Raw genomic sequence first — 25,411 nt, forward strand, 5'->3', positions numbered from 1 at the left:
CCCTTATGATTATACAATGGAAGTGAGAAATAGATTTAAGGGACTAGATCTAATAGATAGAGTGCTTGATGAACTATGGACGGAGGTTCATGACATTGTACAGGAGACAGGGATCAAGACCATCCCCATGGAAAAGAAATGCAAACAAGCAAAATGGCTGGCTGGGGAGGCCTTACAAATAGCTGTGAAAAGAAGAGAAACAAAAGCACAGGAAAAAAGGAAAGGTATAAGCATCTGAATGCAGAGTTCCAAAGAATAGCAAGAAGAGATAAGAAAGCCTTCCTCAGCAATTAATGCAAAGAAATAGAGGAAAACAACAGAATGGGAAAGACTAGAGATCTCTTCAAGAAAATTAGAGATACCAAGGGAATATTTCATGCAAAGATGGGCTCGATAAAGGACAGAAATGGTATGGACCTAACAGAAGCAGAAGATATTAAGAATAGGTGACAAGAAAACACAGAAGAACTGTACAAAAAAGAACTTCCTGACCAAGATAATAATGATGGTGTGATCACTGACCTAGAGCCAGACATCCTGGAATGTGAAGTCAAGTGGGCCTTAGAAAGCATCACTACGAACAAAGCTGGTGGAGGTGATGGAATTGCAGTTAAGCTATTTCAAATCCTGAAAGATGATGCTGTGAAAGTGCTGCACTCAATATGCCAGCAAATTTAGAAAACTCAGCAGTGGCCACAGCACTGAAAAAGATCAGTTTTCATTCCTATCCTAAAGAAAGGCAATGCCAAAGAATGCTCAAACTGCCGCACAATTGTACTCATCTCACATGCTAGTAAAGTAATGCTCAAAATTCTCCAAGCCAGGTTTCAGCAATATATGAACCATGAACTTCCAGATGTTCAAGCTGGTTTTAGAAAAAGCAAAGGAATCAGAGATCAAATTGTCAACATCCGCTGGATCATGGAAAAAGCAAGAGAGTTCCAGAAAAACATCTATTTCTGCTTTATTGACTATGCCAAAGCCTTTGACTGTGTGGGTCACAATAAACTGTGGAAAATTCTGAAAGAGATGGAAATACCAGGCCACCTGACCTGCCTATTGAGCAACCTGTATGCAGGTCAGAAGCAACAGTTAAAACTGGCCACGGAACAACAGACTGGTTCCAAATAGGAAAAGGAATACGTCAAGGCTGTATATTTGCACCCTGCTTATTTAACTTCTATGCAGAGTACATCATGAGAAACGCTGGCTGGAAGAAGCCCAAGCTGGAATCAAGATTGCCAGGAGAAATATCAATAACCTCAGATATGCAGATGACACCACCCTTATGGCAGAAAGTGAAGAGGAACTAAAAAGCCTCTTGATAAAAGAGAAAGAGGAGAGTGAAAAAGTTGGCTTAAAGCTCAACTTTCAGAAAACGAAGATCATGGCATCTGGTCCCATCACTTCATGGGAAACAGTGGAAACAGTGCCAGACTTTATTTTTTTGGGCTCCAAAATCACTGCAGATGGTGACTGCAGCCATGAAATTAAAAGATGCTTACTCCTTGGAAGGAAAGTTATGACCAACCTAGATAGCATATTGAAAAGCAGAGACATTACTTTGCCAACAAAGGTCCATCTAGTCAAGGCTATGTTTTTTCCAGTGGTCATGTATGGATGTGAGAGTTGGACTGTGAAGAGAGCTGAGCGCTAAAGAATTAATGCTTTTGAGCTGTGGTGTTGGAGAAGACTCTTGAGAGTCCCTTGGACTGCAAGGAGATCCAACCAGTCCTTTCTAAAGGAAATTGGTCTTGGGTGTTCTTTGGAAGGAATGATGCTAAAGCTGAAACTCCAGTACTTTGGCCACCTGATGGGAAGAGTTGACTCATTGGAAAAGACTCTGATGCTGGGAGGGATTGGGGGCATGAGGAGAAGGGGACGACAGAGGATGAGATGGCTGGATGGCATCATCGACTCGATGGTCGTGTGTCTGAGTGAAGTCTGGGAGTTGGTTATTGACAGGGAGGCCTGGCGTGCTGCAATTCATGGGGACTCAAAGAGTTGGACAAGACTGAGTGACTGAACTGAACTCAACTTATGATATCTGTCTCTTTGATATGTTATGAGACTTAGATGTTTACCTTATTTGAGACAAGGGCATCATTAGCACTTGATAAATGATTACTATTATTTTAATATTATCATTGCAATCAAAGTTAGTTAGGTACTTCAGATGAATTGTAATACTGTAACTGTTAGAGTTTGAATTATTACTTATTGCATCATTAAATTATTAAATGTTTTCTGCGTTCCCTCTACAGAGAAATAAGAACAGATACCCAAGTCTTTAAGGATGTATTTTTATTTTATTTTTTTAAAATTTTTTTAAGTCAACAACTTTATTTTTTTAACTTATTTGTTCTTTATTTTTTAATTTAATTTAATTTTTTAACTTTACAACATTGCATTGATTTTGCCGTATATCAAAATGAATCTGCCACATGTATTCACATGTATTTTTAAGATAAATTATGTAAGAATACATGAAAAAAATTTGAATGAAATACATATGCCTTTAGCTATTAGAAAGAATAGTAAGAATATTCTGCTTATTAATGTAGTCATATCAGTCCTGATAGGCTATTATTCTTAAATAGTAAGCAAATTCCAGATATGTACATATCCTTCAATTTCCTTTAGAAAATAACTAACTCTAATTAACCTACACAAATCTTGGCAACTTTCCTATCTTAATAAACCCAGGTAAATGAATTTTAATAAAATAATATAAAAACACTAAAAAATCTATTATGTTTATATTAACAAGAAAAAAAGAATAAAATGATTTTGTTGTAACTGGGAACAAAGAAAGGAGAATAATCCGTCTTAAAAATCATTCACAGTTAACATTGCACAATAAAGGAAAATCACCCACAAGATATTTTCAAGCCTATTCATGGTGGAATAGCAATGACAGTGGCAATAGGTGTCTCAAAAGAAATACGAAGTAAAAATATTGTCAATCTTTAGGTACTTATAGAAACACAATGAGGAAATATAAATACCAGGAGAGAAATAACGCGATAACAGGAGAGAAATATTAGTATTTTCTTGCTTAAGGTTGTGTTATGTTTTCAAATTTGGTCTTTAGGGAACTTTAGGACAATAGTTATTGTGGTACATTAAGAAGAGGTAAGTTTTTTTTTTTTTTTCTATCAAATAAGTATATGCAGTTGACATACATGAGAATAGACTTTTCTAACTATTTTACCGAGCTCCCTAAATAAAGAATTGAAGAAAGTATTTTAAAATTTAGTCTTTTATGAAAATGTTATAATTGTCATACTCAAACACTCTGTAATTTTGAAAGGTATTTAAACAGCATGCTAATATTGTTCTGACTCAAAAAAATTACTTATTGCAAAAAATTTATTGTTTAAATTGTGATCAGTCCTACTAAGCTTTGTCACAAATAAGATAACTTGTGTTGCCCAAGATTTTCTTGATTTCAGAACTCAAAGTCCCATGTCTGGGGGGCAGCCTCAGTCCAAACAGACTGAGATAGTTGGTCACCCTAGTTACAGGTCACTTAAATACACATTGCCATATATACACAAAATACAAAGTCAAACCAAGAATAAGACTGTTAGTACGACACAAAATTTTAAATTCACCTTTAAGTGAGCAAAATTGATCATGAACAGAGTATTTGCACAGTCTGATTAAAAGCAAAGAAAGAAATGCTGCTTAATATAGATGAACAATGATAAAAATTTACCTTAATAAGATACTTACTTTTGTAAAAATTCTTCATGGCCACATATACTTAAGAGATGATCTCTGGGGAATAACTGGTCATTCATGCAAAAATGTAGAATTTCGGCAATTAGGTCTTTGACAAGATAATTAGCTAAAAACAGGATTGAATAATAAAATGTTAATAAGAGCTCATTATATATTGGCTAAGTAAAAGATTTTGAGCACAAAAAATGATGCATGCATTATGAACTGTTATAACTGTCTAGCTCCATCAAGAGGAATTAAAATGAGATACGTTACACTTACTGATCTGATTATATTTGGAGATTTTTTTAAAGTATTCTTTGCATTTTCTTTGATCACTGTCTTCATATAATCTAACAGAGCTAGGTATTTCATTTCTCATTCTGAAAACTTTGGTAATGGTAGCTTCTGCATAAAAAAAAAAAAAATGTTCTGCTGTGGTTATCCTTAGAGATTTGAGAGATGCCAAAGAGATTACAGAGTGAATGCTAGGTGGCAAGCCAGGAGTCTAACCCGAATATGGCAGCTTCTAAAGCTGGTGCTCTTAATAATTCTGAGTGTTCACACCTTATCGTTCTTCCTTTCTGGTATAGAATCACCCCAGATTCTGTCTTGGACAGCATTATAATAACCTTGAAGGACATGCACTCTTTTTCTTCACCTTCCCTAGAACTCAAAAGTGTCAGCATATTATAGGGTAAAAACCCTTTGCCGTCTCATATTCACATTCTACAATATCCCCCCCATAGTGACACACATATACCATTTAATTATGTTTGCTTATGAAATATTTTCTATTTATAGATGATAAAGAGGGATTCATTTATTATCATATATAATAATAGTTAGCAATTAGGGACAGAGGAACCTGTTGGGCTACAATCCATGGGCCCGCAGAGAGTTGGACATGACTGAGGGGACCAAGCACACATAGGCAAAAATGCTTTCAATGTGATCTTGAATGAAAGTAGGTACAACAGATTGTATTGATGATCCTTATTGAAGATTTGAACAGCATACTGCAAATCCTCAATTGCACTTACTCAAGGCTGTATATTGTTACCCTGCTTATTTAACTTATATGAAGAGTACATTATGAGAAACGCTGGGCTGGAAGAAGCACAAGCTGGAATCAAGATTGCCAGGAGAAATATCAATAACCTCAGATACGCAGATGACATCACCCTTATGGCAGAAAGTGAAGAGGAACTAAAAAGCCTCTTGATGAAAGTAAAAGAGGAGAGTGAAAAATTTGGCTTAAAGCTCAACATTCAGAAAACGAAGATCATGGCATCTGGTCCCATCACTTCATGGCAAATAGATGGGGAAACAGTGGAAGCAGTGTCAGACTTTATTTTTTTGGGCTCCAAAATCACTGCAGATGGTGATTGCAGCCATGAAATTAAAAGACGCCTACTCCTTGGAAGGAAAGTTATGACCAACCTAGATAGCATATTGAAAAGCAGAGACATTACTTTGCCAACAAAGGTCCATCTAGTCAAGGCTATGTTTTTTCCAGTGGTCATGTATGGATGTGAGAGTTGGACTGTGAAGAGAGCTGAGCGCTAAAGAATTAATGCTTTTGAGCTGTGGTGTTGGAGAAGACTCTTGAGAGTCCCTTGGACTGCAAGGAGATCCAACCAGTCCTTTCTAAAGGAAATTGGTCTTGGGTGTTCTTTGGAAGGAATGATGCTAAAGCTGAAACTCCAGTACTTTGGCCACCTGATGGGAAGAGTTGACTCATTGGAAAAGACTCTGATGCTGGGAGGGATTGGTGACAGGAGGAGAAGGGGACAACAGAGGATGAGATGGCTGGATGGCATCACTGACTCGATGGACGTGAGTCTGAGTGAACTCCGGGAGTTGGTGATGGACAGGGAGGCCTGGCGTGCTGTGATTCATGGGGTCGCAAAGAGTCAGACACGACTAAGTGACTGAACTGAACTGAACTGAAGTTGAGTTTTGCTTATAATTAGGTGTTTACATTGATGTGACTTCTTTTATGGCCAAACTATTGGGAAAGGTTTTTGTCACAGACTGGCTAACAAAACATAGTATAAATGGTATTATTGAAATTTCCATGAAGAAAAAAAGGAAGTATATAATGCTGGATTTAAAAGTGTATTTTATAGGAGATCAAGCTTTTATCAATAAAATGTTTAGAGAAACAAACAGTAGCGATCATCAAGGAATTAGAGATTATAGAAATGCCCAGACATAGGAGAGAGTATCTTATATGTGCTACTGCTTGGTAATATTGACTGAAATATTATGAATTGAAGCTAGAGGAAAATATAGCCACAAGCAAAATCAAGACTGGAAAGGCTTTGAAAAGAAGGGGAGAGCAATGCCAATGTAAAATGGCAGGGAAATATTTCCGAAGACTCCAGTTTATTTTAATTAATTTGACTTTCCCATTTCCAGGACTGTATGGCCTATGCTATTTCATAGTATGTATGAATTCATTATTTCACTACAGTCAGTTGTTGCAGTTTACATGAACGACTCCATAAGCTAATTTCTAACTGTTACTCCTCTTCTGTGCTTTGGTGTCAGGTCTTCTACTACTCATGTTACTCTTTGGATGTCTCATTATCACTTCAAATTCAGCATGTCTGTATCTGAAATTACCATTTTTCTCCTTGAAGCCAAATAGTTAAGTGTCTGTAAGTTAAACTTTTCATCCATATTGTAAGCCAACAAGTACCATGGTTTACTTTAAGGAGATTTTATACCTGTATCTTCAATTTGGCAGCTAATATGATCCTTTTCCCAGTTTCTCATAATTGCCAACTTCATACAACCCTTCTCAATCTGTTGTCCATATTGCCTACCATATTGAAAAGGTGAAGACCCACTTGTGACTTTTAAATTATGCTACTTTGCAGCTTAAATCTAGTTTTTATGCGTCCTTCTCAATCCCTTTACATCTCTTTTGATGTAAAAGTATCACTGTTGTTTTGCTTAGTGTTAAGTCATGTCCAATTTTTGCGACCCCATGGACTGCAGCACACCAGGCTTCCCCGTCCTTCACTATCTCCTGGAGTTTGCTCAGACTCATGTCTATTGAGTCGATGATGCCATCCAACCATCTCATCCTCTGTCATCCCCTTCTTCTTCTATACTCAATCTTTTCAGCATCAGGGTCTTTTCCAGTGAGCTGGAGTATCACTGCTTTTTATTAAATCTAACTTCTTCACATATGATTCTTCCATCACTGGTTTCTAGTATCATCAATTTAAAGCCCTTCTCTTATGTAATATTCCCCACTCTAAGGATGCTTTTGTCTTTTCTTTAAAATAATCTTTTTCTATTTAATATTCCAATAAAATCACTCTTCTTCCATTATATTCCCTTAAGGATAGTATCTTATTTATTTATTTAATTTATACCTTCTCATTACTGCCAAATTTCTTTACAGAGTACATAACTGCTGCCAATAGTTCTCAATTACTCTTTAATCTTTGCAAACTGGCTTCTACCACTTTACAGGTCACAACTGACTTCCTAATACAGTTCCAACTATGCGTCATTTAAATTTAGAAAGTAAAGACACTGGCTTTAGAATAACTTTGGAGTTGGAAAAAAAGACAGGGTATCTTCTTCACTGAATTGATAGCTGAAGATTGTAGAAGCAGAGACGATCTTGTTCAAAATACCTGCTCCTCCAGAAGGATTCTATTTTCTCACTCTGGGGGAAACAGAATTCTCTTTGGATGAGAATCTCTCACTGTCTCCTCCTCTTTCTGTCTAGATTTCGTTACAGCTTCTGTTTTTTACTGGTCATTCTTGAAATGCTCTTCAGATTTTTATTCTTTAGAGTACATCTATATTATTCAGTTCAGTTCAGTTCAGTTGCTCAGTCGTGTCCGACTCTTTGCAACCCCATGAACTGCAGTACATCAGGCCTCCCTGTCCATCACCAACTCCTGGAGTTCACCCAAACTCATGTCCATCAAGTCGGTGATGCCATCCAGCCATCTCATCCTCTATCTATATTATTGGTAAAGCACTAATATAAAGTAGTAAAGGGATCACAGTTTTGGCGTAAAAATTAGTTTAAAATGAAAACATTTGAAATCTTATCTGTACTTTTCTTATCTGAATAAAGCCAAGTCTCATAATACAGGTGCTATTAATTTCCTTCTGAGAGAGCTTCCTGCAAATTCCAGGAAGGAGACAGACTGCCCATCCACTAGCTTAAAAAGATATATAATTATTGTTTTTTCTAGCTTAAGCTTTAAATACCTCCCCCTGCACACATTTTTATATTATGCTGTTATATAAATGTATACCTCTGAGTTTCAGCAGGTCATTCATTAATGAATAACCCCTGCATGACTGTGTAAAGAAACCTTGTCTTTTGCCTTGTTAATCTGTTTATTGTCAATTATGTCACAGTCCTAATCCCACTTCAAATTTAAATGGGCAGAGGAAAAGTTTTTCTCCTAAGAGTAGCATACACTACTCTGTATATTTTCATAAATGTGTCTTGTCTCCCTCTCTACTTTTTCCTCCTTCTCCTAATTCATCCCTTCCTGCTCCTCCTTCTTATAAACGCTCTTAGTATCTTTGAGGCCACAGACATCCTCTTTACCACTGTACATTTCTAACACTTAACACAGTGACCTAATCACTTTACTGAAACTTCTTGTAAAAGTCAAAAATGGCCTCTGGTTTGCCAAATCCAATATTGGAAATTAAATATTATAAACTGGAAGATCAGGAGTGGTCTCCCTAGTTCATAATTCTTTCTTCTTCTCCGGCCACTGAAGTCAACATTACTCAGATATCATTCTGATTGGATCAAGGTGCAATACCGCATTGACCTTGGTGGTCCAATCAGAACCCTGCTTTCAGAAACTGGGAAGTGGATCTGAAAGCAGCTCTTTTGCCCCTTTTCTCTTTGCCCATTTCTGTTCCCCTGTAACTTTGAAAGAACCTAATTAAGTAGTTAAAGATTGATTAGTTCTCTAGAGCAACACCCCCCCCCCCCCGCCCCCGCCCCTTAGCGATCCTGCAGACATGTCCCACAGGGAAGATAACATTTGAAGAGAGAGTCAGTCAACCTGCACAGAACAGAGAACAATGCAGAACCCAGCCTTCTGCCTCCACGATTCACTGAGATTCTTCCCCCACTTGTTTCCCTTCAAAAACTGTCAGGGCTGAGCAGAATCTTTGGAGTGGCCTTGGGGCATGAGTCCATCTTCTCCACAGATTGCCGGCTTTTCTGATTAAAGCACCTTCAATAATTCCTCCTGATTATTGGTTTTTAGCCGTGAGCAGCCAAACCTGAGTTTGGTAACAGATCCAACAGATTGAACTTTCTTTAGAGATTGAACTTTCTTAAGGTAGCTGGCCAAATAACTTTTAAGCTTGAGCCTGGCTTTCCATGTGTTTCAGAAAAGTAAGGGAAATGAGTCAGCAGAAAGTAAGAGAAACATAAGAAACAGTTTTACAGAGAGGAGATAAGGTGAGAGACATACAGGGATTTTGGACTGCTTGTACATCAGATTTTTCTTCCCAAATGTTTTCTGAATTCCTACTCCTAAATGCTAAAGAAATACCTGTAATCCTTAAAAAAAATTATTTAACTTATATCAGCAGGAGTTGGTTTCTGTTAGTTTCAAACCAGATAATCCTAATATTCCTACATAATATCGTTATGTTTGCAGTCATCTGTACTAACTTGGAGCCTTAGCTAGAGTAAGAAAGAAAAAACAACAACAACAACAAAAAAATCTAGTAATCATAATGAAACTACAGTCCATGGGGTTACAAAGATTCGGACATGACTGAGTGACTAACACTTCTACTTCAATGAAAAAATTGAAATCAACCTTGAGTATTCATTGGAAGGACTGATGCTGAAGCTGAAACTCCAGTAACTTTGGCCATCTGATGTGAAGAGCCAAAAAGACCCTGATGCTGGGAAAGATTGAAGACAGGAGGAGAAGGGGACAACAGAGGAGGAGATGGTTGGATGGCATCACTGATTCAATGGATATGAGTTTGAGCAAACTCCAGGAGATAGTGAAGGACAGGGAAGCCTGATGTGTTGCCATCCATGGGGTTGCAAAGAGTCAGACATGACTTAGCAACTGAACAACAACAATTTGTCAAGGAACAGCAGTTGATAGGTAGAAACAGTAAAACAAAGGTTGTTTGAAGAACAAAATTGTTTTGCAAAAAGGTTGACTGTAACAGTGAAATAAATATTAAACAACTTAAAGAAATTCTAAAACTTTAGGGAATAAGAATCATCCGGTGAGTTTGATAAGATAGATACCTGGGATCCATCTGCAGAGACTGATTCAGTATATCTGTTAACTATGCTGGACTGACAGGACTATTACTCTGAAGATACAGGCTGTGTATCAATGTCTATTCAATCTCCCAGTTTATTTACTTTTGAATAAAACAGTTGTTTCTAAAGGATAAGAACAGCCATTTCCACTTACATGTAGCCTTTCTCTAGAATCTTTCTGAAATTTAGCTTTTATTTTTAATATGTTAAAAACTTGCTATACTTGCTATTTCATAGCAGGAAAACAAGGTGTCCTGGGGTGAGCTATGGAGAGAGTTCTTTGAAACAATAGCTAAAAAAATGTTAAAAGATTTCCAGCTGTTTTCCTGTTACTTCACTTCAGGGCAAAATACTAGCTAATACTGCTTCTCTTAATGACTTCAGACTGTGGGCTCAAGGCTAGGCAGCTCATACGAGCTTTAGGTAGATTTTTATACTTATTTGCAAGATTGCTTACCACATGGGATAAAATGAAGTCCTTTTGTTGAGTTATCAGTAAAAATATTTATATTACACTTAGTATTAGAAAAGAGCTTATATGGAAATGCTGTAGTCGTGCTCCAAATCTTCCCAGAATTGGAATCCATGTCAGCGGCATGATATGTTTCTCTTATTCTGAAAAATATATGTGAAAAAGTACTTAGGACAAAATTTCAAGAAACTTCTTGAAGGGTTTGCAATAGAAGATTTAATATAGGAAAGTAGGCAGCAGCTGATTTGTGGTACAGTGCTGTTAGCTAGGCTAGCTTAGTAAAGATTACAGTTAAACCAAAAACAACTGTAAATGTCTGGTCTTTAAGTTTTCTCTGGAGCATCTCATTTAAAGCAATTAGGAATATATTGTCCAGCAAAAACAGGAGAGGAATAGTTGCTATTGCTGCCTTCTCTCCCACAAATGCACACACACACTATATTGCATTCCTTTTTGTATCCCATCAGACACACACACACACACACACACACACACACACACACACTATGATAATTCATTTTTGTATCCCATCATCACCCAACACAGTCCATGAACATGAAAGGGGTTCCGCAAATTCTTCTAAATGCTTTATTGAATGGAAAACTTTTTGCCAGTGCACAACTACACAGCCAGCCAAGCAGACTTGGAATTTTGTGACAGCATAGAAAGAAATTTCATTAGACCTGCCTGATGGCTAATGCCTGACAATCCCATGGGGGATAATACCATTTGCCAGATTTCCAAGAGAAAAGATTTTCCTTGCCTGTCACAAGTTTGCCTCTGATGGACTTTTGTAACAGCCCCTCCCAACTTCCCTTCTCCTTTATGAAAGTTTTCCTCGCCTTTGCTTTACTTGGACTTGCCTGTGGTTTTCTGTAATTACATGTCCCAAATTGTAATTTTTTGCTTCTCCCAAATAAACCCATTTTGGTGATGAAAAAGGAATACATTGTCACTCATAAAATATGAAAATTCACCCTGAACAGTGACTATTGCTTCATGGACATTTCCTTTGAAGCTTGAACTCGTGCCTTTCTCAAGCCAGAAGTCACTCATTTATTATTTATTCATTTATTGATGGTTAAATTCTCTTGTTTGTGTCAAATCGGTAAGTACAATTCTTGGGCGCTCATTTTCTTTAAAATTTGGATTTTACACAAATATTTGGATTTTACATAAATAATTGAGCTCAGAAGTCATTTGTACATTCTGCACAATTACTTGCTGTGTCAGAGTCAGAGAATTGCAAAATAGTTTCTCCTTGGAGCCAGGAGCCTTGAGTTTGAACCCTGATTCTCTTATTCAGTAGTTTTATGGTCAGAGGCAAGTTATTTGACCAGTTTCTTTGTTTGCACAAATGAGAATATTTATATCTACTTTAAAGTTTTATGTGAGAAAAGGCATATAAAAGACTTTTGTAGAATGTAAAGCAATATATGCATGTAATATATCTTAATTATCATTATATATCATTATAGCTGAATCCCTGTAGAGCTATATTTTTATGCCTACATGTAGAGTATAACGTAAAATTTGTAACTAGCTATTTAAAATGCTTTTGATGATGACTATGAAATCTTGGATTATTTTTACTTTTTTGTTAATTTTGCAGAACCCTAAACTTTCTAGTACTTTTCCTGAATGAAAAATTATGCATTCTGTGTAATATATCAGATATATTACATTCTTGACATTCATCCTAACAATTTATGCAGCATTAAAGTAGTATAGGCTCACTGAGGTAGCTCCATCTCTGTACCCTTAAACTCTACCAAAACATCCCTTCCTTAAGGGACCTCACAAGTGGAAAAGTACATTCATCCAATGGGCCTGGCATGCATAAGGATCACCTTGTTTTCTGGATTCCATCCCCAAAGTTTTTGACTCGGTAGGTAAGTGGAGGATTCCCACCCCCACCCCCATGTTTTTCTCCCAGCAGTTTCCCAAATAAGTCAATACTACTACAGTTCAAGAACCGCTACTTAGGATAAACATATAGGCCACTCTTCCTTCTTTTACCCTCCATCAAAGGTTTTTACTCCATTTCTGAATTGAGGAGTTTGATGATCTAGCATTCAACCATATGATAAGATACTACTCAATGCATACATGCATGATTTAACCTTCTGCCATTTTAGAGAATTAAATTTAAAATGTAAATTCATGACTCTTTCTTTTCTAAACCTTCACTGAGCATCTACTGTGGGCCCAAAACTTTTTTTGTGTACTATTGCTCTGGTGACTCAGACAGTAAAGAATTCGCCTGCATTGCAGGAGAAATGGGTTTGATCCCCAGGGTGGAAAATTCCCTGGAGAAGGAAACAGCTGTCCACTCCAATATGCCTAGAGAATTCCATGGACAGAGGAGCCTGGCAGGCTACACTACATAGGGTTGCAAAGAGTTGGATATAACTGAGCGACTTTGACTGTTGCTCTCTGACGGCCTTTGCTGCAGCAGCTTAAAGCACGGTTTCAGTTCCCAGCCAGAGATTGAAGTCAGGCCATGGCAGTGAGAGTGCTGAATCCTAACCACTAGACCCCCAGTGACCAGTGACCAGTGGCCAGTGACAAGGCCCTGGCCCATCAGATGTGTAAAAGTGAATTTTTGAATAGAGATGGAAAGTAGTGAAACAAGTAAAGTGTTTATTAGGAGGAAAAGAGCACATGTGGATAGGCACATGGATGGGCTAAGAGAAAGTCATGCCCTCACAAGAGTTTGAATCCCTTTTATGGGATATTTCTTCTGAGTTTCCTTTGGCCATTCATCTTGCTTTCCCTGGTTCTGAGTCTGTATTTGGTTTATCTCAGGGTCCTTCCTTGGGTCCAGGCACATCTCTTAGCCAAGATGGATTCTAGCAAATGTGCTATTGGATATTGACATCACCTGCTATGCCCTGGCACCGCCTTCCTTTTTGACCTTCAGGGAGCCTTCCTGCACATGTGTAATTGGGGAGATCTCTTTGACATTGAGAATGAGGAATATGGGGTCTTTTATCTCTTAACTGGGTAGGGCTCAACTCCTCTCTTACTCTTATCCTGGAGTATATGTCTACAGGGGACAACCTCTGGCTGCATAGCTTGGGACCCATCTGTCTTCTGTCTCACAATGATATTTTATTGTATCATAAAACTATATTTCTTGAGATATATGGCTTAAAAGTATGTCATAACAGGAAACCAAATTCCATAAATTAGGGAGCCTCTTGAAGGATATGTAACAGGAATGTTAACAGCATTTTTAGGTATGGTTATTTAAATACTAGGAAAAAACACAAATGAAATTGGATATATAAATCCATTCTACTAGGGCTTTCCAGAAAGTCTGGAGACTGTCTTAAGAAATTTGTCTTTCAAATTCGATTTGGTCTGTTTTTGAATGAAAGAGCTTTGGATATTTGGATATCTAAATATTTTTGGAAGTATTTGGACACCAGCACATAGTAGGTCCTCAAAAAAAATTGTTGAGTGAACAGTTTGTGTACAAAATAATTATGCATATATAAATTCATTTTATATGAGTACATGCCAACAAAAATTATTGAAAACAAAAAAAGTAAATGTGTAAACGTAACCTTTGTCTTCTTTTTTACTACTTTAATATTTATTATTGTTTGGTTGTCTTTTTTTAGTACTCATGGTTACTTTGAAAGAAACTCTTGAGAAAAATTCCATCTAAGAGTTTAAAAATGTACCATGAGCTACTGAAAAACCATCCCATAAAATATATTTATGTCACTATTAAGAAGATTTCACCAAAGAATACATACTAAATTCTCTTGGGGAAAAAAAGTTATGAGAGAGACTAATAAGTGTTTTTTGATGGAGCTATACCAAGTATTACCTTGTGATATGAAGAGAGCTATTTCTCATGCTTCGAGAGTAGAAATTATCACGTCTTAAATTTTATTAAAGTGTCAAGTTCCTGGCACTGCTTGTCAGGTTGTTACAGTGGGTAGCTTATTCTTGAAAGAATCAATATTGATATCTTTAAAGATCCTAATTTAGGAACCCAAAGTGCCATTTAAAATTTTCTTCTGTGAACTGGAGCAAGAAATTAATTAAAGATTGAATATGGGTTCATGGATTTGAAATACTTTTTTTTTTTTTTTTTTTGTATGTGTGTGCCCTTTGGTTCTTTCAATATGGCAACAAGGTTTTTTAACTTGACCTTGCTTTTCAGTTTTCTTGCTTGTTCTTCGTTTGAATCTCTCTCATGCATGAACTAGTTACCAGGCATTCAGGTAGCTTTTTAAGATAATGATTAAATAAATGGTTCAAATCTTTAAATCCAAATGATCATTCAGCAGGCAGCAGCTATAGTTGATAAATATGTTTACTTATGCGTATATTTATTACACTTAAAACAGCCAAAAATATAAAAATCAAGGTAATTAAAATGAAAGTGCACTAATTTTTCAAAAATTTCAGAAATCTGAGCAAAAGAAGAAATGGCATTATATAAATTTTCATTGATTAATGAAAGATTGGTCTTTAAAAAGGAGGCATCTACCTTTATGAGTTCTTTATTTAGGTTAGCAAAAAGGGGATCTGTGATTTCTTGGTAATCTCCTCTAGTAATCAAATTTGTTTTTCAGTGGACAAACACCCATGCATTTGTTCAGTATTCTGGCAGCCCATTCAGGGTAAGATTGAGTTATTAAGCAGAAGGTATTCTCATTGTTCTAAATAGTATATTCCATTTAGGATATACTATTGGATATATAGTATATATATATAGGATATATATAGAAGGATAAATTCATGCTAGTTTGGGACAGAGCCACAGAAGTCAGTCACTTATGTGCTAGTTAAATGAGAAGTTAATTTACCACAAACCAAGCTATTAGCAAACAGCATGAGCAAGCCCAAAGTTATAAAATATTCATCTTTAGCAGATTTTCAGGGGAAATTTTAATTTTACTGTAAACAACGAAACAATACCAGAAGTTGATTAATGAACTACTGTGTAATAAATTTATCCATTTAACTATGTTAAAAATTATAGAGCTTTAACATTCTATATGCAAGATTAGTCAATTCAGGGATGTTAAAATAGACAAATTCATGCATGTTCTAGAAATGTCAAAGTTGAATGAAATAGCAGCACTCACTTTTTTACTTTGTTGCAAAAGGATGCCAAACTCATATTACTGCCTTGAGCTACTTCAACCAGCTGAATGGAACAACCTGTCAGCTTAAAATAAAAACTGTTAAAATAGTTTTGTGTGGAGAAAAGGTAAATACAATTCTAAAATTTTTATTTTGTTTTAAAAAGCCATTCTGCTTTTAATTTTATTTTTAAAACTTTACTGAAAAAATACAAATGGAAAAATACATAAATCTGGAATATATTTGAACTTTGAGGAATATATGCAACTGTGAATATTATTATCCAATCAAAATATACATTTCTATCACTTTAGAAAGTTCCCCCATATCTCCTTCTATCAGTCTCAACATGTATTTGGTAACTGTTAATTCACATTTCTGTCACCATAGATTAAGTGTATATGCTCTTGTGTTTCTGTCTTCTTTCATTTAAATCATACATATTTTAAAATTTATGCTGTCATACATTATCAATAGTTTATCTTTTTTATTTCCTATTAGTAGTCTTTTTCATTACTATTCCACAGTTTGTTTACCCATTTTCTTTTTGATGGACAGGTGTGTTGTTTGTAGTTTGGGAGTATTGTAAAGAAAAATATTAATTTTCATATGCAAGTGTTTTTTGGACATGTGTTTCACTTCTTGTGAATAAGTGCATAAATGACTCAGTCAGAGGGTAGGTTAACTTTAAAAGAAAAATCTTTGCTTTATGTATTTTGAAGCTGTCACTAGGTACATATGCATTGAAATTTATTATGTCTTCCTGATTGATCCTTTTATTATTATGAAATGACCCTTTTCTTTCTCTAGTAATATCTTGCCTTGAACTGTACTTTTTCTGATATTTGTAACAACACAAAGCTTTGTTTTGCTGGCTGAAGGTTAAATATTTTTATTTTTTTACTTTCAAACTATCTGTACCTATGCTTTTCAAATTTGGCTCTTGTAAATAGTACTTGTCTTTCTTATCTAGTTTGGAGTGGATTTAGTATATTTCTGGATGTGGTTGGGTTTAAGAGTGCCATGTTCACACATACTTCTATTCGTTTCTTCTAGTTTGTTTTGTTCTTCTGTTTCTCCTTCCCTGACTTTTTCAGTCTATTTGATTTTTCTCCTGTTTCATTTAATTCCTCTGTTGGATTTTTAGTTTTTCTTTTTTTTTTTTTTTTTACTGTTCTTGTAGTGGTTTTACTAGCTTTGAAATTACAATATGCATCCTAAATATTTCGCAGTTTACTTAGAGTTAATACTGTACTACTGCATTTAAAATGTAAGAACTTTAAAGAGCAAATAACATTTACCCCCTTCATCTTTTATGCTCTTGTTGTCTTTTACTTTTTATTTACATATACAGTAATCCTCATAATGAAATTCTATTTTTTTGCTTTATACAGCTGTCTTTAAAAAAAATAAGATTAATGTAGTTTTTCCTATTTACTAACATATTTACCATTTGTTCTGTTCTTTTCTAGATTCCATCTGGTATAATTTTCTTTGCATATAAAGCACTTTGGTGTTTTTTGTGTGTATGTGAATTAAGTTTTCTCTACATTTGTTTATATGATAATATTTTTATTTCATTTAAAATTTCAAGCATGTACTCAATGAGTACAGAAGTATGAATTCTTTTCTTTTCTTTTTTAAATAAAACTTTAAAAATGCCATTCCATTGTCATTTGGCTTTCATTGTTTCTGAAAAGATAATGCTTTACTTCAAAATGTTTCATTGCATGAAATATTTTTTCCACCTCTCTGCTGCCTTTTATGATCTTTTCAAATTTGGTCTTCATATGTCTTAGTAAATTTGTCTACATATGGTTGTCTTTGCATTTATAGTTTGAGATATATTGATTTTCTTTTATCTGTAATTTAATATTTTGTACCCAGTTTGATAAAATTCAGGGCATTATTTCTTAAAATGAATTTTTCCATCTTTCCTCTCTGTTAGCTTTCCAAATTATCCATGTGTTAAACTGTTTGTCTCATAAGTTTCTTAGTCCTGCTCACTTTTATAAAGTTCTTTTATTTTCTCTTTTTCAGTTTGGATAATTTCTATTATTTTTCTTTCAAGTATTGTTTTTTTCCTCTATCATCCTTTATGTTTTTAATCATACCCACTGACTTTTTATTTGCAGGTATACTTTTATTACTAAATTTCCCATTAGTCTTTGTTTTTTCATAGTTTCTTGTTTCCTCCTGAGATTGCTCATTTGTCTATTCATTATGTTCACAATTACTTCTTCTACTTGAACATCCTTTTAATAACTTCCTCGAGTCACTGTCTGTTAATTCCAACATCTGTTCTATCTCAGAATCTATTCACTGAGTTATTTTCTTGATTATGGTTCAGAATTCCCTATTCTTTACACATCTTTTGCATTTGTTATTAAATATTGGATATTGTAGATGGCACAGTAGGAATTGTTTCTACAAACTACAGTTTTTCTCTGGCAGGCAGTTAAGATCCCTTTGGTCTTGTCTGCCTTGATTTTATTTTTTGTGAGGCCACATCTAAATGGTATGTAGAGCATTTATTATAGAGCACGACTTTTGCTCTTAAGAGATAGTTTTGTGTGATCTCAATCAAATACCGGAAGTGCTCTGCTCAGTCTTCTCTTGCAGGATCAGAACTTGTGGCCTGCGTAACTTCTATTTGTGTGTGGTGAATATGATCTCTTGGCCAACAATCTGCAGTATAAATCCCATCCATTGCGTAGCTTCTTCTATGGTCTGCTCTGCAAATCACAGCTTCCTTTGCAGCCTAGAACTGCGTCTCTGCCTCCTCAGTTTAGTGAGGCTGTTGTCATTCAGTCGCTCAGTTGTGTCCAGCTCTTTGTGACCGCATGGACTGCAGGCTTCTCTGTCCTATCTTCTGGAGTTTGCTTAAACTCATGTCCGCTGAGTCCATGATACCATCCAACCATCTCACCCTCTGTCATCCCCTTCTCCTCCTGCCCTCAGTCTTTCCCAGCATCAGGATCTTTTCCCATGAGTTGGCTCTCTGCATGAGGTGGCCAAAGTATTGGAGCTTCAGCTTCAGCGTCAGTTCTTCCAGTGAATATTCAGCATGGATTCCTTTATGATTGACTGATTCGATCTCTTGCTGTCCAAGGGACTCTCAAGAGTCTTCACCAACACCACAGTTTGAAAACATCAGTTCTTTGGCACTCAGCCTTCTTTAGGTACTGCAGCTCAGATTAGGCTCCACTAGCAGCAGCCTACCTAGTACCAGGAAAAAGCCCTGCAGAAACCAGAATGACCATAACAACGCTTGGGTGTTTCTCTTCTCTCAAGGATCACTGTCTCGACTGATTCTTCAGTCTTGAAGGCAGTAGTTTCATGTATTTTGTCTAATTTGATAGTTGTTTTCAGTGGTAAGAGAAAGTTTAGTACTTGTTACACCATCATGATCAGAAATAGAGGTTCCTAAAATTCATCCACTTTTAATTCAAATCCCTTGAGGTGTTATTTCTTCTGCAAGTGCCTCAGACACAGTCGTGTCTTCTCTAATGAACTCATCCTCTGTGTTATTTTACTGTGTTGCCATTATTCATTTGCATGTAAATTTGAACAATATGCTATTCCTAAATTCAGGTATCATGGATTTTTCTTCTTTGTTATGCCTAGTATATCATATATAACTTAATAATAATGATAAATAGTTGTCAAATAAATGAAGAATCCTTTTGTCTAACCCTGTAAATTACAACTGGAATAATGTTTCTTCTTTTTATTGTTTACTTCTTGTTTCCCTTGTTTCTAGATTCAGTATAGCAGAGAAGTGTTCAAATATTATGCAAGAGGCTTTGTGGTTACTAAAATGATTGGAAAACTACTAATGAACCCATCAGGATGAATTGCATAATGATTACTTAATTTCCTACTCTTGAAATGTTCCCAATAGATGGTGCCTGCCAACAGGGTAATTTAGAAGCCTCTGAGTAAAGGGCCATTTTTCCTACCAATAATATGATGTTTTAATTCATGGTAATGTAACTCAAAATATAAATGTAATGAAATGCATTTGTGTTTCTATGTGTGCATAATAACACAATAAGAATGAAAAATACAATCATATAAACCCCCAACTATGATATTTTTTATTTAATAAAATGTAAATATTATACTACACTATTTAATTTTGATGAAACAAGAACTTTAAAAATATTATAAAAGCTCTTTCTTTAGAAAAAATCATTAATTCACAAAAATGGAATTTGTGAATAATAAGCATTTTTTCAAAAGTAATAGTAATACATTCCCCTACTGAAGATTAGTTACTCTTGTTACCAAATCCACCCAGCACATTATTGATTGATTCTTTCAAATTCGTATTTTTAGGTTTACAAATATGGTACATACCTCAGTGTTCTTTGGGCGTGTACTTTCCCATGTCCTGGGTAGAGAAGAACCTTGAAAGAGCGTCAGAGAAGACTCTACAATGTTCATATTTCTCCTGCTTTTGTTTTCTTCTTTTGGCATCAAGTTAGTTGACAAGAATGGGTATATAGGAAGAACGCTGCTTTCAAATCCTATATGGTAGTTATGATTTTCATTTTCCAGTTGACTCTGTGAATTATTTTTATCCAGACTGGTAGATGATAGAGGCAAAATATTGAATCCGTAATCATCAGCACCGTGGTATTTTCCTATGGGATTTCCCCAAGAGCTTCCTTTATTGATGTTTTGAGGATTTGGTAGCACAGAATGCCTACTAAAACCAATTACTGGTGTTTCCCTAACTTGGTGACAGGAGAGTTCTGAGCTTTTAGAAGTGAATTCATTCAAGGACGTTTGGTGTATTTCATCTAATAAATGTGTTCTTGAGTCCCAGTGTGGTGCACTGGGCACAAAGAAGGCATTTTCTTCAATTTCTCTCTGACAGAGTGGGATTTTGTTACTGATCTCCTCTACTACATTGTCAAAACCTAGACTGACTAGGCTAGGAAAAAGAGGTTGATTCAAGGAGGGGAATTCTTGGTGCTCCTGCTGCTTTTCATGTGATTCACTGGAATTTAGATCTGTTTTCCAGTAATATGCCATTCTTTATTTTATGTAACTGAGAGGGTTGACTCAGCTCCAAATATCTCTTCAATGATATTATAAAAGATGATAGGAATTTTCCTAGACAAATGATAAAAGGAAATTAAAAAAAATGTGATTAATTAGAAATAAAAGAGCTTTCAAGAAAAAAAACATGTTGAATAAATACAGACAATTGTTTAAAAGTTTCCCCATAGCAAATGAGATAAACCCATGAGTTATATAAAAATCCATCAGGGCTCACATAATTAAAGTCCAAGGGGAAGTATTGACTTCAGAGACACGCATGAAACTCCTGTAGTAGAAAACTAAGTCCACTTCAGTCATGACGGTGGTTTCATGAACGAAAGCCAGTATTCCCCTTTGGACGGACTCCTTTTCTACTGAAAATCCACTGGCCCATGGCAACATTATCTCCTTCTATATTTAATCATCTATAGCATGCTAGTATGCTAAAGTAACTTAACAGTCTCTTCATGATTATTCCATTCCTAGATACAGTCTTAACTTTTTTCTGCCCTCCATAAGCAGTCATCTTGTAGGTTGGGTAGACCCTTTCATATCCTCCCCAAAACTTCTTTAAATAATTGCAAACTTCTCCAAAGCAACTTTCATTAAGTTTACTGATGAGAAAATTCAACTGATGTTTATCAATTTCTATTTTAACTTATCTCTCTGCAATATTTCAACCCTTTTGTTCACTACACTTATTTAAAATTTTCTTGTCATGTCCTACATTGACTCTCTGTGACACTGTACTCTCTGAGTTCTGTATTAGCTCTTCCTCAAGAATCCCCTGCCGTATTGTTCATTAGCTACTGGACCCCTTGTCAAAGCTTTTCTTCTCAATCATTCTCTGCATGTAAATTACTTCATACCTCCTATGGCTTAAATTACCATCTACATATCAATAACCCTAACACAGGACCATTCTTATTATTGTCTCCACTTGGAATTTTTTTTTAACCTCTAAGAGAAAGTCCAAAGCCTAAATCAAAATTCACCCAAAAGCCTGCTTTTATTCCAGTCTTCTGTGACAGAAAATGGCCCGACAATTCACTCAGTTTCTTAGACCAGAAACCAGGGTTTTATCTTTGAGTCTTCCCACACCTTCATTCTTCTACCTCCAGTAAATCACCAGTTCCTGTAGGGGATCTGGCTTCCTTTTTTGTCTACCACTGTCACAATCCTACTCTAAAGTTTTCTAATCCTCTCATCTGCAATGTTGCAGTTCTCTGAAACTGCTTCCACATTTTCTACAATTCATTCTTGAGTCTTGTAATCCAATTTTTATGTTATACTGTTATATTTAAGAGACTAACCATATATCACCTTTGTACATAACAGTGGTTTCCTACTGTCTCAGGGTAACATGTATAAATGTTATATATGTAACATTTTTCTTTCCCACTAAATCATTAGGCCATGTTAGTCTTTTCACTTATAACTCAGTACTTAGTGCTTTGCTTCACTCAGAGTAGTTGCTCATTTGCATTTATTGATCGAATGATTTAAATGTTGGAAAAATTATAGTTGAATTATAAAAAAGTGACACTGAAAAGTATTTCTGTCATTTTGTGGATCTATTTGGAGGAGGAGGTGGCAATCCACTCCAGTGTTCTTGCCTGGAAGGTCCCATGGACAGCAGAGCTGGACAGGCTACAGTCCATGGGGGTCGCAAAGGGTTGGACACGACTGACTGAGTGACTAAACAACAACAACAACATGGATTTATTAATTGCCTTAACAATTATATGTGTGTTAAGGAAAAAAACATTTTAAAAGGTGATTATAATAGTCATTACCTATCAAATACCATTTTCTATCAATGTGTTTTGCAATGGCAAATAATTTTTATTATATTGGCACGAAGGGTCTACTTGAAACCCACAACCACCTGAGACATAAACGAGTTAGATTTATTATGTTTCAGTCAAGAAATTGTGCTGATTCAAGAAAGATTTTCAGGAGATATAAATAAAATGGAACTTCAGAAGATATAAATAAAATGTGTATAGAAGGATATGTGAAATAGAAAATTAATCTATAAAATTTATTCCAAACTATTCAAATTGATGGGTCACATAGATACATTATCTAGCCGTAATCCCTTTTGCAGAAATTGCCATTTTTTTCATTTCCACAGTAGTAGTGAAAGGTATGTTTTATTAAAGCAAATTATACACTAACAAAAACAGAAGATATTAAGAAGAGGTAGCAAGAATACAAGGAAGAACTATACAAAAAAGATCTTCATGACCCAGATAATCACAATGGTGTGATCATTCACCTAGAGCAGGACATCCTGGAATGTGAAGTTAAGTGGGCCTTAGGAAGCATACTACAAACAAAGCTAGTGGAGGAGATGGAATTCCAGTTGAGCTATTTCAAATCCTAAAAGATGATGCTGTGAAAGTGCTGCACTCAATAGGCCTGCAAATTTGGAAAACTCAACAGTGGCCACAGGACTAGAAAAGGTCAGTTTCCGTTCCAATCCCAAAGAAAGGCAATGCCAAAGAATGCTCAAACTACTGCACAATTGCACTGATTTCACACTCTAGTAAAGTAATGCCCAAATTTCTCTAAGCCAGGCTTCAACAGTACATGCACTGTGAACTTCCAGATGTTCAGGCTGGATTTAGAAAAGGTAGAGGAACCAGAGATCAAATTGCCAACATCCATTGGATCATTGAAAAAGCAAGAGAGTTCCAGAAAAATATTTACTTCTACTTTATTGACTATGCCAAAGTTTTTACTTTGTGGATCACAACAAACTGTGGAAAATTCTGAAAGAGATGGGAATAACAGACCACCTGACCTGCCTGCTGAGAAATCTTTATGCAGGTCAGGAAGCAACAGTTAGAACTGGACATGGAACAACAGACTGGTTCCAAATAGGAAAAGGAGTACGTCAAGGCTATATATTGTCACCCTGCTTATTTAACTTCTATGCAGAGTACATCATGAGAAACACTGGGCTGGATGAAGCACAAGCTAGAATCAAGATTGCTGGGAGAAATATCAATAACCTCAGATATGCAGATGACACCACCCTTATGGCAGAAAATGAAGAACTAAAGAGCCTCTTGATGAAGGTGAAAGAGGAGAGTGAAAAAGTTGGCTTAAAACCCAACATGCAGAAAACTATGATCATGGCATCTGGTCCCATAACTTCATGGCAAATAGATGGAGAAACTGGAAACAGTGGCAGACTTTATTTTGGGGGCTCCAAAATCACTGCAGATGGTGATTGCAGCCATGAAATTAAAAGACACTTACTCCTTGGAAGAAAAGTCATGACCAACCTAGGCAGCATATTGAAAAGCAGAGAAATAACTTTGCCAACAAGATCCATCTAGTCAAAGTTATCATTTTTCCAGTAGTCATGTATGTATGTGAGAGGTAGACTATAAAGAAAGCTGAGCGCCAAAGAATTGATGCTTTTGAACTGTGGTGCTGAAGACTTTTGAGAGCCCCTTGGATTGCCAAGGAGATCCAACCAGTCCATCGTAAGAGAAATCAGTCCTGAATATTCATTGGAAGGATTGATGCTGAAGCTGAAACTCCGATACTTTGGCCACCTGATGGGAAGAACTAACTAATTTGAAAAGACCCTGATGCTGGGAAAGTTTGAACGTGGGAGGAGAAGGGGATGACAGAGGATGAGATGGTTGGATGGCATCACTGACTCAATGGACGTGAATTTGGGTAAACTCCAGGAGTTGGCAATGGACAGGGAGATCTGGCATGCTGCAATCCATGGGTTGCAAAGAGTCGGACACAACTGAGTGAACTGAACTGAACTGATACACTCTCTTCTGTCTCTGTCATGGAAGTCAGAATTTTCCAGCAAGTGTGACTTTCCTCTGACAACCGTAGTTAATATCCTGTTCTAGTCTTCCATAGTCTAGCCTGCTGTGTCTTGTCTTAGCTTAAATGTGGTAAATATGGCTATATCATGTTGACTTTTTAAATTTTGGGGTATTTCAAATGAACTGAGTGTTTTTTAATTATTTTAAATTTTTTTCTAGAGCCACAGGGGAAGTCTTTAAATGAAATATCAGTGGTATAATGCTGAAATTAAAGATTCAGGTAAGCTGTACCACCTGGGTGTTATTAATAATAATGATTCTGAACATCTTTTGAGCACCCACTCTGGTGCAGTACTCAATAGACTGCTTTGTTTATATGAATTAACATATCCTCTCAACCTGTGATATTATTACTGCCATTTAACAAATTCGAAAACTGAGGCACAGAAAGGTGAATCAACTTACCCAATGTCTAAGAGTTTGTGTTCATAGATTTGTTTTAAATGGGAATTAAAAAGAAGCAAGTGAGTGATAATTCCATACTAATGTAACATCTGGAGCATGCTGGAATTTAGGCACTGAAAGACAGCATTAACTTAATTCAAACTATCTTTGCTGAAAAGAGTTGGAAATGTAAACATTTTTATTAATAATAATATTTTCCATCCATTTCTCACAGCACTGAAACTTGAAATGAGTGAGAGGCCCTCTTTGAAAAAAATCTCATTATAGTGAGATAAAGGAGAATGATAAATACTTATTCGTATTGAAAAGGTAATAAAACAGAAACTACATCCAGATCCACTTTTATAATATTAAATTTGGTGATTTTAAGAAATTCCTAATAATTTTATGTCTCCTCTTTACCATGACAGTCCAGAAGATAGACTATATCTTAGTTTAAAAATAAATAAAAATGTGATTGAGTGCCACCTGGTAAAT

At 35.8% G+C, this 25,411-nt stretch overlaps 1 protein-coding gene across 6 annotated transcripts in view; it reads right to left on the reverse strand.

Moving 5' to 3' along the window:
- PIK3C2G (phosphatidylinositol-4-phosphate 3-kinase catalytic subunit type 2 gamma) overlaps positions 1–25,411 on the reverse strand; it is a 644,646-nt gene that overhangs the window by 423,838 nt on the left and 195,397 nt on the right. For 3 of the 6 annotated variants that reach the window (XM_070788624.1, XM_070788625.1, XM_070788623.1), the window contains exons 2-5: positions 19,977–20,738; positions 15,617–15,699; positions 10,491–10,648; positions 3,739–3,853 (exon numbers count right to left, since the gene is read on the reverse strand). In XM_070788624.1, coding sequence (XP_070644725.1) covers positions 3,739–3,853; positions 10,491–10,648; positions 15,617–15,699; positions 19,977–20,657 — 1,037 coding nt within the window. In that variant the 5' untranslated portion in view covers positions 20,658–20,738. Of the gene's footprint in view, positions 1–3,738; positions 3,854–4,008; positions 8,652–10,490; positions 10,649–15,616; positions 15,713–19,976; positions 20,739–25,411 lie in introns of those variants that run through there. The other 3 variants (XM_070788626.1, XM_070788627.1, XM_070788628.1) reach the window with 3 other exon arrangements.

The sequence above is a fragment of the Bos indicus genome, chromosome 5 (genome assembly GCF_029378745.1).
Source record: "Bos indicus isolate NIAB-ARS_2022 breed Sahiwal x Tharparkar chromosome 5, NIAB-ARS_B.indTharparkar_mat_pri_1.0, whole genome shotgun sequence".
Lineage (NCBI taxonomy): Eukaryota > Metazoa > Chordata > Mammalia > Artiodactyla > Bovidae > Bos > Bos indicus.